Genomic DNA, 16,271 nt, shown 5'->3' with positions numbered 1-16,271 from the left:
GACGCCTAATATACCTGCCCGGTGCACCTTTGCCCTCTCTATAGGCTGCTTCTTGCTATTCTCGATTCCTGTTTGATACGAGTGCTACTACGCGTCTAGCATTCATGTTCGCCCGACACCCGCCCGTACAGTTACACCTCGACATTCTTGCACGTTATACCAAGCTACTGACACTTGCATTGTCCATCTAGACCAGGTATGCCCCGCCAAGGTAGACTCGTTCACCTGTCCATCACCTGTCCATTCTTATATAAGCTAAAGTAGTGACTGTAGATGGGGAAAAATGATGGAGGAAGAAGGGAATGGGGGTAGAGGAGGAAGGATTAGAGGAAGAGGAGACGGGAGAGGAAGGGATGTGTGGAAAATGAGTGTGTTTGGGTGAGGTGAAGAAGTGTCTGGCAGGAATAACGAGGGAAGGATGAAGTGTAACCAAGGCTTCCTATATAAACACAAAAGGTTGCTTCGCCTTTATTGCGGTTTCCTCCGTCTAGGGTCAGTACCTATTCTTAGGGCCGTATTATGAGACATTTCGTCGCCCAAGAACACATATTTGACAAGATTTTCGTAGGAGTTGAGGGCATTTCCAGGAGTAGTTTTATGACCTCGGTAGTAGCTTGACCCTTCTTCTGTACCATTAACCCGAAGAAACACTCATTAGAACCCGACTGACCCACTCTTTGACCTTTAGAAATAGCTGATGTGGGAAGCGAGTGTCTTATCATACCAACCTTAGACCCTTCCGCCTCTCATAATGTTACGTCCACTATTTCCAAAGGCTTTTTTTATAGCTAAGGAGACAGTTCAAGAGCCTAAAGAAAAATATTATAAAAAAAAAAGTCCGCTACTTACTGCTCCTGAATAGAGGTCAAAGGAGTGGCCAAAAAGATAGGTCAATTTCGGGAGGAGAGGTGTCCTGATATCCTTATGGCTGAGAAGGAGATGAATCGGGTCCTCAGTTTCTTTTTTCATTCATGGTACAGAAGGTTATATAACTACCCATGGAAAGGCCCGCAACTCCCAGGAAAGCCTTGTTGTGTGTGCTTGGGAGTCGAAATGCTTAATAAGAATATGATCTTGTGTGTTCAGGATTACAGTCATGTTTCTATTGGTTGTATGTATCTGTTTATGTGTTCGGGATTACACACACGATTCTACTGGCTCGGTGTGTCTGTGTGTGTTTAGGATTAAACACGCACACGTTTATCTTCTATATATGTGTCTTTGTGTTCATGATTACAACCACGTTTTTCTTCGTTCCGTCTATCTGTATGTGTTCAGAATTACACACACACAAAATACGTTCTCTTTTGATTCGGCTTGTCTGTCTCTATGTTCAGGATTACACACACACACGCGTTTCCCTTCGCTCGCCTTGTCTAGATAATTGGACATGACAGAACCTAACTGATTGTCTCTCCGATCTACCCACCAAACACGGGACTTACCCCACCCCCCCCAACACACAAACACACCCACACCCACACCCACACACACACTCTCGTCTCCGTCCATATATCCAGCATTAGACACACGCCTATCTCGGTTTCACGGCTCCATGTCAAATTTGTGGACAAGACGAAATTTCCAGCTTGTTTCTTCTAATTCATCCGCTCAAAAAAATCCGGCTTATTCGTGTACGTGTCCGGATAAACAATAAATTTCGGGTTAACTTCTATTACTTATCGGCGCGTCAATCTGCCCACATGTCCGCCAGGTAGAGACAGGTACGGAGGGGTATGATTTGTCTCTTTTTTTTTTTCCATTTTATTTTCCCCTCTCAGTGAAATGCCATAAGGCCGCGACCTTCACAGCACTGGTAGGACGGCATTCTTCCCCGCTCCTGTTCCCTCGGCCGCCCACCCCCTCACGCCTCCTCCTCCTACGCATCCTACCACTCCTCCTGAACACCACCCCCCCTTCTCCCCTTCTTACTTCTCTTCCTCCTTTACAATTTTCCAGTGTTTCTTCTTCCTCTTTCTTTATCTGTCTTCTTCCTCCCTTTTCTTCTTCGTTTCCCTCCTTCTTCCTCCTCCTCCTCCTCTTACTAATCTTCCTCCTTCTCTACAACTTTCCACTATTCCTTCTTCCTCTTTATTTATCTCTCTTCTTCTTCCTTTTTCTTCTTAGTTTCCCTCTATCCTCCTTCTTTCTCTTCCTCTCCTCCTCCTCCTCCACTTCTTACTTCTCTTCCTCCTTTATACCTTTCCAGTCTTCCTTCTTCCTCTTTCTTTCTCTCTCTTCTTCCTCCTTTTTCTTCTTCGTTTCCCTCCTTCCTCCTTCTTTCCCTTCCTCTCCTCCTCCTCCTCCTCCTCCTCCTCATGAAACTTCCCTTCCTTCCTCCTATTCATCCTTTTCTTCCTCCTCCTCCACAAATTCCTCCTATTCCTTCTTCACCTCTTCTATTTTCTTTATCTCTCTTCTTCCTTCTTTACCTTCTCCTCCTCTTCCTCTTCCTCCTCCTCCTCAACTTCCTCCTATTCCTTCTTCATATCTTCCTCATTCTGTATCTCTCTTCTTCCTCATTCTTTCTGTCTTCCTCCTTTTCCTTCTTCATTTCGTCCTCACTCTTTATTTCTTCTTCGTCATTCTTTCCGTCTTCCTCCTCCTCCTCCTCCTCCTCCTCGTGCCGCATTGTCCTCCTCTATTAAGGGTTTCTTGTCCGCGTCAGTTCGCCTTTTTCAGCCTCCAGATAAGGGAAGAAAAGGAAGAAAAGGAAGAAAAGGGGAAATGATGGTTGGTTGATAGGCGGACAAAGGGAGAAAGTATGGAGGAAAGAAACAGTATAATAGGAAGATGGAACGTACACACACACACACACACACACACACACACACACACACACACACACACACACACACACACACACGTACACATAATAAGGAAGTGGGATATACACACAAAAAGAGCGCACGTGCCCACCCCCTCACACACACACACACACACACACACACACACACACACACACACACACACACACACTGAAGAACTATTTCCTCTCCACTTAAGCCTCTGAATTAAAGATGTGTGTTAGCCATAAAATTCTATTGTGAAAGAAAATTACGACACGGAAAAATAACCGGACGAGGAATAAGAAAATCGTTGCAAGATGAAAAGCAAACACACACACACACACACACACACACACACACACACACACACACACACACACTTCGAGACCCCGTGAGAAGGAAAAACGATTGAGGGAAAATGTGTCTGAAAGCATAACGAGGAAAATAGAAAGAAGGAAAATTCATTCTTACGATGTTCCCGCTAACCGAGACCAACTTCTCCCTCCTCCTCCTCCTCCCTTCATTTCCTCCTTTTTTTTGTCTTCTTTTCCTCCTGCTCTCCCTCTTACTCCTACTTCTTTTCTTCCTTCTCTTCTTCCATCTTCTTTTTCTCCTCTTCTTCTTCCATCTTCTTTTTCTCCTCCTCTTACTATTACTGCTCCTTTTTTTCCTCCTCTTCCTCTTACTTATTATTTTCCTCCTCTTAATCTTACTACTACTATTTTTCTTCCTCATCGTCTTCTTCTTTTTCCTTCTTTTCCTCCTCTTACTCTTTCTTCTCCATCTTCATCTCCCTCCTCCTCCATCTTCATTTCTTCTTCCACTTTCTCTTACTTCTTCTCCTTCCTCTCCTCTTCTATTTTCTCTAACACTAAAACACGTGGCATAAAAAATTGCTACTCCATCCAGTCTTTGAAACGTGATCCGGTCGTTTCTGGCAGAGTGACTGGAAGAGGCAGGTACTTAAAAAAAAATCAGAAACAGTTATATCATATGTTAGGAAAGAATGTGAACTTAAGCGGTACGAAAACCTCCATGAAACACGCCAGGTGGGTAGAGCTCGGACGCCCTTATGAGTGGTCAACCCTCAGACTTCATTAAGGTTATAGAAGGAAAGAAACTAAAACACCTTCCCTGAAACTCTTAAAACGCCAAAACTTTACCACGAAAAACTTACTTAGCCAAATAGCAACACGAAAGCCCTTACATGTAGTCAATCCCCAACTTTATTATGGTTTTAGAGTGAAGGGAAACTAAAATGACTTCTTCAAGATTTCCCTATAACTCCAAAACTTTGTCCGCACCACGATAAACACACATAGGTAAACAGCAACGAGAAAGCCAGTACAGGTAGCTAATCCTCAAACTCAATTATGGTTTTAAAAGACAGGAAACCAAGGCAACCTTCTAGAGACCATTAAGACTCTGCACGTGTGTCCTAATGACGAGAAACACGCCAGGTAGGTAGAACACGGACCCTCTTTCAGGTAGCTAAGGACCAAGCCCTTACCACTAGAAATATGGGAAACTACAACCTCCTCCTTGAAGCTCCATTAAAACTTTACAGGTGTGTCCTAATCACGAGAAACACGAAAGGTTAATCAAACACGGACACCTTTCAGGTAGGTAACCCTATGGCTCTAGAAATACAGTAAACCAATGCAACCTCTTTCAAACTCCATTAAAACAACAACAAAAAAAAAACATAACTAAAACCTAAACAACCTCTTTCAAACTCTACTAAAACTATAAACCAAACCAAACTAAAACCTAAGCAACCTCTTTCAAACTCCACTAAAACTCTACAGGTGTGTCCTAAGCCAGTATTCTTAAACGTATCGGGGCCTCCGTTCGCCTGCCTGAAAAGCCTCTCGCAGAACTTGCTGTACTTTTCATGGACTGTTTTGTGACGCGAGTGATAGGTTTACACGACTTTGCATCCTGGACGGGAAAATGATCCACTAAAACCCGACTAATCTTGTCTGCGTCCTTGAGAAAGCGTCGTAGCGGGAGCCTGATGCGTTTAAGAACATGAACCCTAACACGAGAAACACGCCAGGCAGGTAACCGCACGAGCTCCCTCACAGGTACAACAGGTTAAGACTCATCACACTTTCCGCTCGGACCAGTAATCGTGGAGTAACGGCGCGCGGGTTAAGCTGTAAAGAAAAAAAATAAAACCGTCCCCCTTTGGCTTCGTAACTACTGCCACGCTGACCAACTATTGTGACCTCCTGACCCGACCTGGAGGAGGGGAGGGAAGGAGGTAGAGAAGGAAGGAGGTGAAGGAATGCTAGGGTTAGGGAATGGTACAGTTGGTGGGGGTGAGGGTGGGAAGGGGGATAGAGGAAGGGAGGAAGTGTGTGAGGGAGGGAATGAGTAAGGGTTAAGAAGTGCCGGAGGGAAGAAGAGAGAGGAGGAGATACAGGTGGACCGAGAGAGGGAAGGAGAGAAAAGAAAGGAAAAGGGATAGAGATGGAAGGAGGAAGAGAAAAAGAGTGGAAAGGGAAGCAGAGAGAAAAATAAAAACAAAAAAGGGATAATGAGGGAAGTAGGAAGAGAATAAAGGTGAAAAGGGAGAGAGAGAATATTGGGAATGAAAGGGAAGGAGTGTTAAGAGGAGGAAATGAGTAGAGGAAAGGAAACGATGAAAATAATGAGGGAAGAAAAGAGAAGATGAGGGAAATGGAAGGGAAAAGAGAATGAAGGAAGTGTTAGAGGAGGGAATAAGTGGAAAAAAGGAAATGAGGAAAAGATCGTGGGAAGGAAAGGGAAGGGAAGAGGAAGGAGGCGTAGGTAAGAAAAGAATAAAAAAAATAATGAAAGGGAAAGAAAGGAAAAGGAAGGAGGAAAGAGAAGGAGAGAGGGAGGCAGCGTAGGGGAGGTAAGGATGACAGTGAGAGGAAGGATGAGGAGAGGAGAGAAGAAAAGGGTAAGGAAGAGAAGGGGAAAATAAGGAGGAGAGGATGAAAAGAATGACGAGAGGAGAGAAGGAAGGGGGCGATAGTGAAGCCTAAGACAAGAAAAGGAAGGGAAGGGAAGGGAGGAAGAAGGGAAGGAGGAAGGGAATGGAGGAAGGGTTCAAGGCTCATTAAAGGTGATGAGGAGTGTTTCCTTGGAGGTTATGGTGGTGATTATCGTGGTGGTGGTGGTGATGGTGGTGGTGGTGGTGAAGGGGTCTGTAAGTCATAGCAGTAATGGTGATGCTAGATATGATGGAGGCGATATTTCCTGGCGTGGTGTTGGCCGCGGTGATAATGGTGGTGGTGGTTGTGGTGGTGAATGTGTCATGACGCCGGGGGGAGAGGTGGAGTTTCGGTCCATCTCCACCTCCATTCCACTGCCATTACCACCCATCACACGCACGCACACACGCACACACACACACACAGACACACATCCCCCCCCCCCACACCAATCCTTAACACCCAATCTCAAACATATCTATTTTCAACACACACACAAAAAAAAAGCAAAAGAAACAATTAACTAATCACCAAAACTCCTTAAACGCACACACACACACACGCCCCCCTCCCCCCCCACCAATCCTTAACACCTAATCTCAAACATATCTATTTTCAACACAAACAAAAAAAAACAGACAACCACAAGTAAAAGAAACAATTAACTAATCACCAAATCTCATTAAACGCCTAATTACTCCTTTCCGTTCCCTTACCCAATCACTTCCCACCACTAATACCTCTTAATAATATCCTCTCCTGATTCCCCTGATAGAAAGGATAATCCCCTCTCATCTATTAACCCCAAATCGGAGCCCATTCATCCCCAATTATAAGTGATACCTGGGAATTAGGAGGGAGGAGGAGGGGAAGAGGGGGGAGCAGGAGGAGGGGAGGGGGCTATCCTTCACGTTTGGCAATGACTGTATCAGATAAGGGAAGGGAGACGAGAGGAAGGACACGAGAGGGGGATTACAAGGGAAGGAAAAGGGAGGTTGAGGTGAGGAAGGGAGAAGGTTGAAGGGGAAGGGGAGGAAGAGAAAGGATGATGAAGGAGAAAGGGGAGGAAAGAGAGATGCTGAGTGGAGTTGGAGAATGAGATGTAAATGAATAAAGGAGGGAGAAAAAAACAAAGGGGAAGAGAGATATGAGGTTAAAGAGAAAAAGGAAAAGTTTGGAGTTTCGTTTAGTCGGCGCAACATCTGTGGTCATATGCCAAGAGAAAAAGAAAAGATAGTCGAAGGAGTAAAGGAAGAAAGAAACACTTGCTGAGAGGAGCGAGAGAGAAAAAAAGGGGAGAAAGAGATGAGGCTGGATGGAAAGGGAGTTGGCAAGACATGGAAGAAGGAAAAAGAGATAAAGGTGAGGTCTCGCGATGGCATAGAAAAAGGGAAGGGATGGGAAGAGAAGGGAAGGGAAGACGGGGAGGAGGAAGGGAACGGAGGGAGGTAAGAGGAGCGAGAGAGAAAAAGGGGGAGGAATAGATGAGTCTGAATTGAAAGGGAATAGGCAAGACATGGAAGAAGGAGCGAGATAAATTTGAGGTCTTGTGATGGCAGAGCAAGGAAGCTACACGTAACATCTAAAAGGAATGAGACTTGTCTATAATGAACCCACTGAATACGTATAGAGTGTTTCCCTGTTTACATTCCACATTCCACCTTCTACGGCATCCACTTCCTTATACCTCACAGACATATTTAGAGACACGTTTCAAGCATTCCACTGACCACTCTCCCCCTTCACACACATTCCTCATTTTATTGCCACCACCGCTAACACACAACACACAGGCACGCAATGAGAGTTTTACTGCCTGTCGTTCTCATAAAGCCAATGTCCCGTAACACCTGCCGACACTGTACACACCTGAGCAGTATAACACGTAATTAATCTATCATCGTTTTCGCCTTTCGGTTCCTAGTTAAGTGTTTTGCTGGTGATAATAACAATAGCAAAACAATCGAGTAGCGGGCTTTTTTTTATTATTGTTTCCTTTTTTTGTGCCCTTGAGCTGTCTCCTTTGTTGTAAAAAAAAAACTATTACTACTATTACTACCTTTACTGTTTTTCTTTAATTACTACTACTACTACTACTACCAAACCCACTACTGCTACTGCTACTCAAAAACAACAACACCTAAAAACATACTACTACTTATTTATTTTACTTTATCACTATCAAAACTACTACCACGACTACTACTACAACAACAACAATAACAACAACAACTTCTAAACACCTCAACCACCACTACCACACCTCGCTACTAACACTAATTACACCACCACCACCACCACCACCACCACGACGCTAACCTCCCCTCTTAGGTACAAACAAACGAAAAAGCGAACCGTGACAGCAATTACCCCGAACCACCGTCACTGGAGCAAGCAATAAACAGCGTGGAGGCGACTTGGCCATGGTCCCATAACCCCCTTCCCCCCCACCCATCCCCCCACCACCATTACCACCATTGCCATCTCACCCCCACCACCACCACCCACGCGTATAACAGTGCCAGTAAGCGCCTTGTACACCTTCCTCTTGACGCAATGACACAGGTGAGGTAATTAAGCGTGAGCCTCAGGTACCAAGGTGTGAAGGGATGGAGGACGGAGTGGAGGGAAAAATAATGTGCTTAGCGTGAGTTTTTTGTTAGGTTTCTCTCTCTCTCTCTCTCTCTCTCTCTCTCTCTCTCTCTCACTCACTCACACACACACCCACCCACCCACCCACTCACACTCACACACACACACACACACACACACACACACACACACACCATGTAGGCCACACTAAACGCCATGTATGTGGACGCCCCTCCATACGTACACGCTAAATTACGCACACAAATTACCACGTACACGAGCAAGCATGTAAGCGGCGGCCAGGAGGTGAAAAGCTGACCTTGATCTCGTGATGGTGGAGAAGGTGGTGGTGGTGGTGGTGGTGGTGATATTAGTGGTAGTAGTAGTAGTAGTAGTAGTAGTAGTAGTAGTAGTAGTAGTAGCAGTAGCAGTAAAAGTAGGGGTGGTCAAACACACACACACACACACACACACACACACACACACACACACACAAACAAACTTATTATTTTAACCCCTTCACAACAATGACTATGATTTTTAATGCATGGTGGGTGCTCTCTCTCTCTCTCTCTCTCTCTCTCTCTCTCTCTCTCTCTCTCTCCTCGCATCAGTAAGTTCCCAAGTCATCTCTCTTCGTAGCTGTGAGGGTGTTACAAGCTGGTGGGGAAGAGGGGAGAGAAGGGGAGGAAGGGGGGAATTGGGTGGTGATGAAGGTGGGGAGTTGTGGGCGGTGAGTTATGGTGGGGGAGAGAGAAAGGTGGTGGTGATGGTGGTGGTGGTGGTGGTGGTCAGGGGGATCAAATGGAAAATGGTGGGGAAGTAGGAAAGAATAGTTGTGGGTGATGGTGGTGGTGGTGGTGATGGTGGTGATGGTGGTGGTGGTGGTGGGAATAGGGACCTGAGAGCCAAAGCTGGGAATGAGAAAACGTGTGTATGTGTGTGTGTGTGTGTGTGTGTGTGTGTGTGTGTGTGTGTGTGTGTGTGTGTGTGTGTTAATTTCGAAGGTATACGTGACAGCAGCAGATAAAGTAGCAGGAGAAATCGAAGTAGTGGTTGTAGTAGTAGCAGTAGTAGTAGTAGTAGTAGTAGTGATGGTGGTGGTGGGAGAAGATGGAGGAAGAGAAGGAGGAGAAGGAGAAGGAGGAGGAGGAGGAGGAGGAGGAGGAGGAGGAGGGGAGGAGATACGTATATTGTATTGATCCTTTTAGGTCTTTAGGAAGTCCCACATCGCCACCATCGCTACTACTACATCTACTACAACTACTTCTACTACTACTACTACTACTACTACCACCGCCACCGTCATCCATCATCTTATTCAAATCACATTCATTGTCGTCATCGTCATTCCACATCATCATCATCATCATTTACAAAAGCGACAGCAGCGAAACTAAACTAATGAAAACCAAGCAATTACGAACAACTTAACACTGAAGTACACACACTCTCTCTCTCTCTCTCTCTCCAAAACACATTAAAAACAAATTAGCAAGAATAAAGAGAAACCAAGAAAAGAAGAAAACAAAAAAAAAAAGAATGAGGAAGATGACACAAATTGATAAGAACGGAGAAGGAGGAAGACGAGGAGGAGGGAGGAGGAAGGCAACAAGGATAAAAGGAAAAACACAAAGAAAAGGCGAAAAATGGGGAGAGAAGTTCAAGGCAAGAGGAAGGGGAAGAAGATTAAACCATGGGGAGGAAGGGGGAGGAAGGGGAAAGAGGGAGAGAATGGGAAATCGTATGGATAAAAGGGGATATTTTTCTTCTCTCGAGCACGGAAGGAAGGGGAGAGAGAAGGAGAGAGGGGGATGGAGGGGAGGGAAAATGGGAGGAGAGGAAAAGAGAAGAGGAGGGGAGGGGAGGAGTCAAGGTCTTCAGTGATAGGAATTTAGAGATCTGCAGTGGAAAGGAGGAGGAGGAGGAGGAGGAGGAGGAGGAGGAAGGAGGATGACGAAGGGAGATAGGAAGAAAAATATGAAAAAGGCATGGGTGAAAAAAATTATGATTCTGAAATAGATGGATAGATAGATAGATAGAAGATGGAGAGTAACAGAGAAAGGGATAAAAGGATACTGAGATAGACAGATAGATAGACAAAAATAAAGAAATAAAAGAAAAAAATACATAAAGGTTAACAGATAATACACATAGATAAAATAACAGATAAATGGATTAAATAAAGCTGAGATAGACGTAGACAAACAGAAAATGGGAGAGAAATAAAGAAAGGAAAAAATAAAAGAAAAAACATATGAAAGAGTTAGCAGGTATTATTGGAACGGGTGAAGGCAGACAGGTGACGGGAATGCCATAATAGGGAAGAACAGACAGGCGGGAGGCGTGACAGGAGGGCAGGAGGAGGTGAAGGGGAGCAGGGGGCAGGTGAGGCAAGGTGACGTAAGGTGCAAGGCAGGTAAGGTAAGGTAAGGTAAGGTAAGGTAAGGCAAGGTAAGATATGACAAGGTAAGGTCAGGTAAGGTAAGGCAAGGTAGGGCAAGGCAAGGTAAGGTAAGGTAAGACAAGGTAAGGTAAGGTAAGGTAGGGTAAGGCAAGGTAAGGTAAGGTAAAGTAAGGTAAGGTAGGGGAAGGTAAGACAAGGCAGGTAAGGTAAGGTAAAGTAAGGGAAGGGAAGGGAGGGGAAGGTAAGGTAAGATAAGGTGAGGTAAGGAGGCTGACAGGTGGGAAGGGAAGGGGACAGGATGAAAGGGGGAGAGAGAGAGCGAGAGAGAGAGAGAGAGAGAGAGAGAGAGAGAGAGAGAGAGAGAGAGAGAGAGAGAGAGAGAGAGAGAGAGAGAGAGAGAGAGAGAGCATATATACGGGAACAGTGACCTACTTCCTTCTTCTGCGGGTGAGATAATTCCACAACCAAAAAAAAGAAAGGAAAAACATTTGTAGTATAAGGAATTAAAGTGAAATGAGGCCAAGAATCGCGTGAATTTAAAGTTTAATCGTCTATAAGTGAGTGGTCATCTCTCTCTCTCTCTCTCTCTCTCTCTCTCTCTCTCTCTCTCTCTCACATTTACAAATCTGGCAAAAAAAAAGCCCATTCAAGCGATTTTGCAAGTCGAGAGAAAAGAGAAAACACAAGAAGAAAAATAAAAGAAAACAAGAAGAAAAGGTAATGCCAAGGAGAGGAAGTATGAATGAAAGAAGAAAAAACGAGACAGACAGACGGACCCAAATGAAGAAAGACAAAGACAGACAGACAGACAGACAGACAGAAAGACAGTGATTAATTTTTAACTGAGGCAGAAACTCTCTCTCTCTCCGCGTGTCATTTTCATTCTTAGATCGACTCATTTTCATGCGATTTTCTCAGGTGTGGGACCTTAGTTACTTGGTGAGTCAGTGTTGCCAACCTGCCCCCCTGAATGAGGTCACGAGCTTGGAGAGGTGGCAACACTGCGCTTCTTCCTTCCACTTGGCAAAGACTGAGAAAGGAGGAGGGAGCCGGGGGTGTGAAGGGGGAGTGTGGGGCTGTGGAAAGGTAGAATGTGGAGGAATAGGTGGAGTGGAATGAGGGAGTGAGGAGGTGGAGGAGGGATGTTGCTTTTGCTCACAAGGTGAATGTCAGAGGCAATATTATGAGAGAGAGAGAGAGAGAGAGAGAGAGAGAGAGAGAGAGAGAGAGAGAGAGAGAGAGAGAGAGAGAGAGAGAGAGAGAGAGAGAGAGAGAGAGAGAGAGAGAGAGAGAGAGAGAGAGAGAGAGATTCAAAGGCAATATGCAAAAGAGTAGTATTAACAAAATTAACAACAATAACAATAATAATACGAAGATGAAAAAAAGAATAATAAAATGATTCCCCCCTCCCCCCAGCAGCAAGTCGTCGTGTTTTCCTCAGGGGGGGCGGGGGTTATGGTTCCCCTCGAGTGGAGAGGAATGCGGGGCGGCCAGTGGGGCATCGCGGTAGAAATTACAGCCTCCCCCTCCGCCCCCTCTCCTCCCCCCCTCGCCCCTCGCCACTAACACCTCCTTCCTCCTAACCTCTCCCCCCCTCCCGGACCTGCTGTCCTCCTCTGCTGTGTGGGGCGTGGCAAACGGCAGGGGAGGCGCGGGGTGGCGTGGCATGGCGCGGGATGTTGCTGCCACAAGGTCGCCTGCGTGGGCAGCAGGACGCGGTTCGGGAAATCCTTTCAGACTGACACAAGCTGGCTACCCTCCTCTGGTTCCCCCTCCCCTCCCGCCCCCCTTCCCCCTTTTAACCCAAACAGAACTGGAGGCAACACTCACGATTTCTTTGCGAAGGAATTCCATCTTGTGGTCGAGCGGCGTCTTCCCCGACGTGGCGGCGGCGGCGGCATCCTGGGACTCGCTGGGGACGCGTTGGGAGGATTTTTGGAGTGCCTGGCCCGCCTGGGCCAGCGTGCCGTGAGGAGAGACGTCGCTGTCTCCTGAGTCCGCCCCGGAGTCCGAGGAGCACATGGACCACCGCTTCTTGAGGGTTTCTGAGTTCTTGAGGCGCCGCTCAAAGTACTCGCGGCACTGCCTCGCAACCTGGTCCTCGGTGCCCCGCGGCTCGACACACTCCAAGGAGTTCGGGGCGGACTCTTCCAGGGAGTCGAGGCCGCCGTGCGTGCCAGAGTCAGGCGTGAGGAGACGCTCGGGCGGGGCAGTGAGGTGGTAGTGGGCAGGGATGGTGTCGTACAGAGGGTCGTCTTGGGGCGACACGTTCCGACACGCGTCGTAGTCACTGTCCGGCGTGACGTCGTATATGTGTTGGGGCGGTGATGGGGGTGGGGACCTGGGGCGGGGCAGGGAGGAGGACGGGGTCACGTCGTACATGGGGTTGTCGACAAGGGTGACGGGGCGGGTGGGATGCGGGGAGGAGGGCGGCTGACCGGGCCTGTGGCGGGGCAACGTTGAACAGCTGCTGGACGTGTTGCTCTTGAAGCTGCCGTAGTTACTGGAGGAGGAGGAGGAGTAACCGCTGCTGGCGCTGAGGCAGGAGGCGGTGTCAGAGGTGATGTGGTTGAGGGCGGAGTGGGAGAGTGCCAGGGACAGGCGGGGCCGGCGGGGTAGCGTCACCACATGCCCATACTGCCACACGTCCTCGGCGGTGGCGGCGCCCTGCGGGTGTTGCCGCAGCCGGGACTCGCCGCGCTGCAGAAGGTTCTTGACGCGCTGCTCCACGCGGGTGACGGCGCTGCGGGCACTGCCGCCGCCGAGACTTAGGTTCTCACAGCTCTTGTTGGGGCGGCCGTCCGTCAGCTTGCTCTTGGTCACCACCAGGGAGTTGAGGTGTGGGAATTCGCTCGAAGGGGACGGCAGGTCACAGTGGCTGGACCGGAACTGACCCAACGTGACGTCCGGTGTGACCCCGCGGGTCCCCGCCCCCGTCAGCTTGTACTGGCCTGACCGCATCACGCCGCGTCGGACTGCCACACCTGCAACACACAAAACACCTGTCAAGGGGCCGCCGGGCCAAAAACCACAAAAATTTCTGCCGCTGCGTGACAAGGTAACACGGGACGTGACTCCCTTAGCCTCCCTATCCTATGGGGGGATGGAGGGGGAGGTGTTGCCGCGGCTACAGCAACACTACCTTACCCACCCCCTGCCTTCTGTCAGACACCACGTCCCCCGCAGCCTCCCCACGCTTTGCCACGGAGCGTAGGCATGGCCAGAAGGCGCGACAGAGGAGGCGTGGCGTTGACGGCGGAGCTGAGGGTCTCTGCCATAGTGGTGTGTTGTTGTTGTTGTTGTTGTTGTTGTTGTTGTTGTTGGTGGTGGTGGTGGTGGTGGTGGTAGTGTTAGGGGTGGGTGTGGTGGAGAGCATCTCAGGGTCTAGATATGTGGTTTCTGATCTTTCCTATTCCTCACATACACATGAAATGTCTGAGTAATGTTCGCATCCTTACACTTTGAAGATGAAGTATAATTGCTAATTTCTTAACCGCAACCTGACCCACAAATTGAACTATATTAAAATACTGCGGTTGAACAAATTGAACTTAAAAACATACCCGATTAACTCGGTAGATAAAATGTAATTATGGATTGAGCACTCTGATTCATTAGTCACGAAAAGAGAGAAAAATCAAATCACACAAGAGAGAGAGAGAGAGAGAGAGAGAGAGAGAGAGAGAGAGAGAGAGAGAGAGAGAGAGAGAGAGAGAGAGAGAGAGAGAGTATATGTGTGTGTGTGTGTGTGTGTGTGTGTGTGTGTGGGTGGGTGTGAACTAATTAACTGAAGTGCAAGGAAAACGTATTTACACAGCTGACACAAATAATAACAAATAATGTTTCCCTACATGCGACTCAGTCTTTATCTAGATTCATATTAACCTAAATAAACGTTTTTATCTCTCCAACAACCCGCATTTATATATCACTCGACCATTATTTACCTCTATCTGTGTGTGTGTGTGTGTGTGTGTGTGTGAGAGAGAGAGAGAGAGAGAGAGAGAGAGAGAGAGAGAGAGAGAGAGAGAGAGAGAGAGAGAGACAGACAGACAGACAGACAGACACAGACAGACAGACAGACAGACAGACACACACACACACACACACACACACACACACACACACACACACACACACACACACACCGTTAAGAAGCAGGAAAACAACACACCACAACCCTCGCCGACAGTTTCCCTCACACCGCCACAACAATACCGCCCTAACAATAACACATCATCACGCCCTCCCTCCCCCATCATACAGGACACTCCAGGCGTGATCCAAATCCTCCTGGGGGGCCGGAGCTTCCCCTGGGGCTTACCATTTCACAGCAGGATCCTTCTGGAGTCCCTAGGGGCGGCGCCGTTAGCAGGGCACAGATGGCTAACCACACGGAGTTCACCAGCACGAGTCAAGACAAGATTTCACTAATAACACAAACGCACGTCACTTCACGCTGCCCCGCACTCCCGTCACTGGTGGGCTGACGACACCAGCGGCACCTCACGCCAGGGCACGAGTCCGCATCACCAAAGGGCACCCACAGGTTCACTCGATAAAGAGAAGCAACAGAGGGTCAGTGGATGCGGATGGCACAGAGTCCGCGTACATCCTCCCCGCGCAACGCTCACACACTGACTGCCGCTGCTCGGAGTAGGCGGGGCCTCCGCGACGCTGGGGACTTGAAGATCGGATGGTCATTCTGGCAACTCGTATCATCGTTTGTCTTGGCACAAAAAAGATCATCATCATATGCTGTATAATATTACTTAACATACTTGAGTGGCTTCAAATACACCTCTTACATCACAATTCTTCTTTAAAACACTCATTAGAACGGTCACGTGGGCCTTCCTTTGACCCCTCCCCTGACCACCGACGATGACGACCACTGTAACTACTGTTAACACTGCCTCACGTTTGATGGTGTTATAGAAACATTAATTGTTCATCGTCCCAAGAGACACCTGGAAGACAAATTTTCATGTGTATCTGTGTGGCTTGAAACAATTTGATCGCTCTGTCGCGGTAAACAACTCTTGGACAACATTACATGAACATCAAGGTACTGCAGCCCCTCCCCACGCGACAAAATTATTGTGTGCTTCGCAGGACCCGCCTCTTCCTTGTTTGCACTTCCCCCGCCGCTGTAATGTCAGGTAATCAAGTTCATATATATATATATATATATATATATATATATATATATATATATATATATATATATATATATATATATATATATATATATATATATATATATATATATATATATATATATATATATATATATATATATATAATGCGTTTGGCCTCCATCCTCAACTCACCGTAAACAACGAGAATGTAAATAAAATACATTTCCTTGTAACTGAATAAGTAAACAGTTTTCATCCGGCCCAATAATATGTTAGGTGGCATTACAGTTTACACAGTAAGATTTTTGGCGTTTAAGTAATTTCGCCTAAAGAACGTTTTCCCTTTTTTTTATTTTTTTAAGAACGTTATGTTCTG

General features: G+C 47.1%; 1 protein-coding gene across 1 annotated transcript; it reads right to left on the bottom strand.

Moving 5' to 3' along the window:
- Positions 1-12,148: 12,148 nt before the first annotated feature.
- Positions 12,149-15,412, bottom strand: LOC126980216 (uncharacterized). The gene is made up of 2 exons (XM_050829849.1): positions 15,079-15,412; positions 12,149-13,738 (listed from the first exon to the last, which is right to left on the bottom strand). Exon 2 carries the CDS (start codon positions 13,713-13,715, stop codon positions 12,507-12,509), a length of 1,209 nt encoding a protein of 402 aa, XP_050685806.1. The 5' UTR covers positions 13,716-13,738; positions 15,079-15,412; the 3' UTR covers positions 12,149-12,506.
- Positions 15,413-16,271: the final 859 nt, after the last annotated feature.

Source organism: Eriocheir sinensis, chromosome 43 (assembly GCF_024679095.1).
Source record: "Eriocheir sinensis breed Jianghai 21 chromosome 43, ASM2467909v1, whole genome shotgun sequence".
NCBI classification, from domain to species: Eukaryota; Metazoa; Arthropoda; class Malacostraca; order Decapoda; family Varunidae; genus Eriocheir; species Eriocheir sinensis.
Note: the sequence above shows the minus strand (reverse complement) of the source record. Positions and strands in the feature narration are given on the sequence as shown.

Coding starts and splice junctions, on each gene's coding strand:
- LOC126980216 (XM_050829849.1), bottom strand. CDS start 13,715: ATGCGGTCAGGCCAGTACAAGCTGACGGGGGCGGGGACCCGCGGGGTC.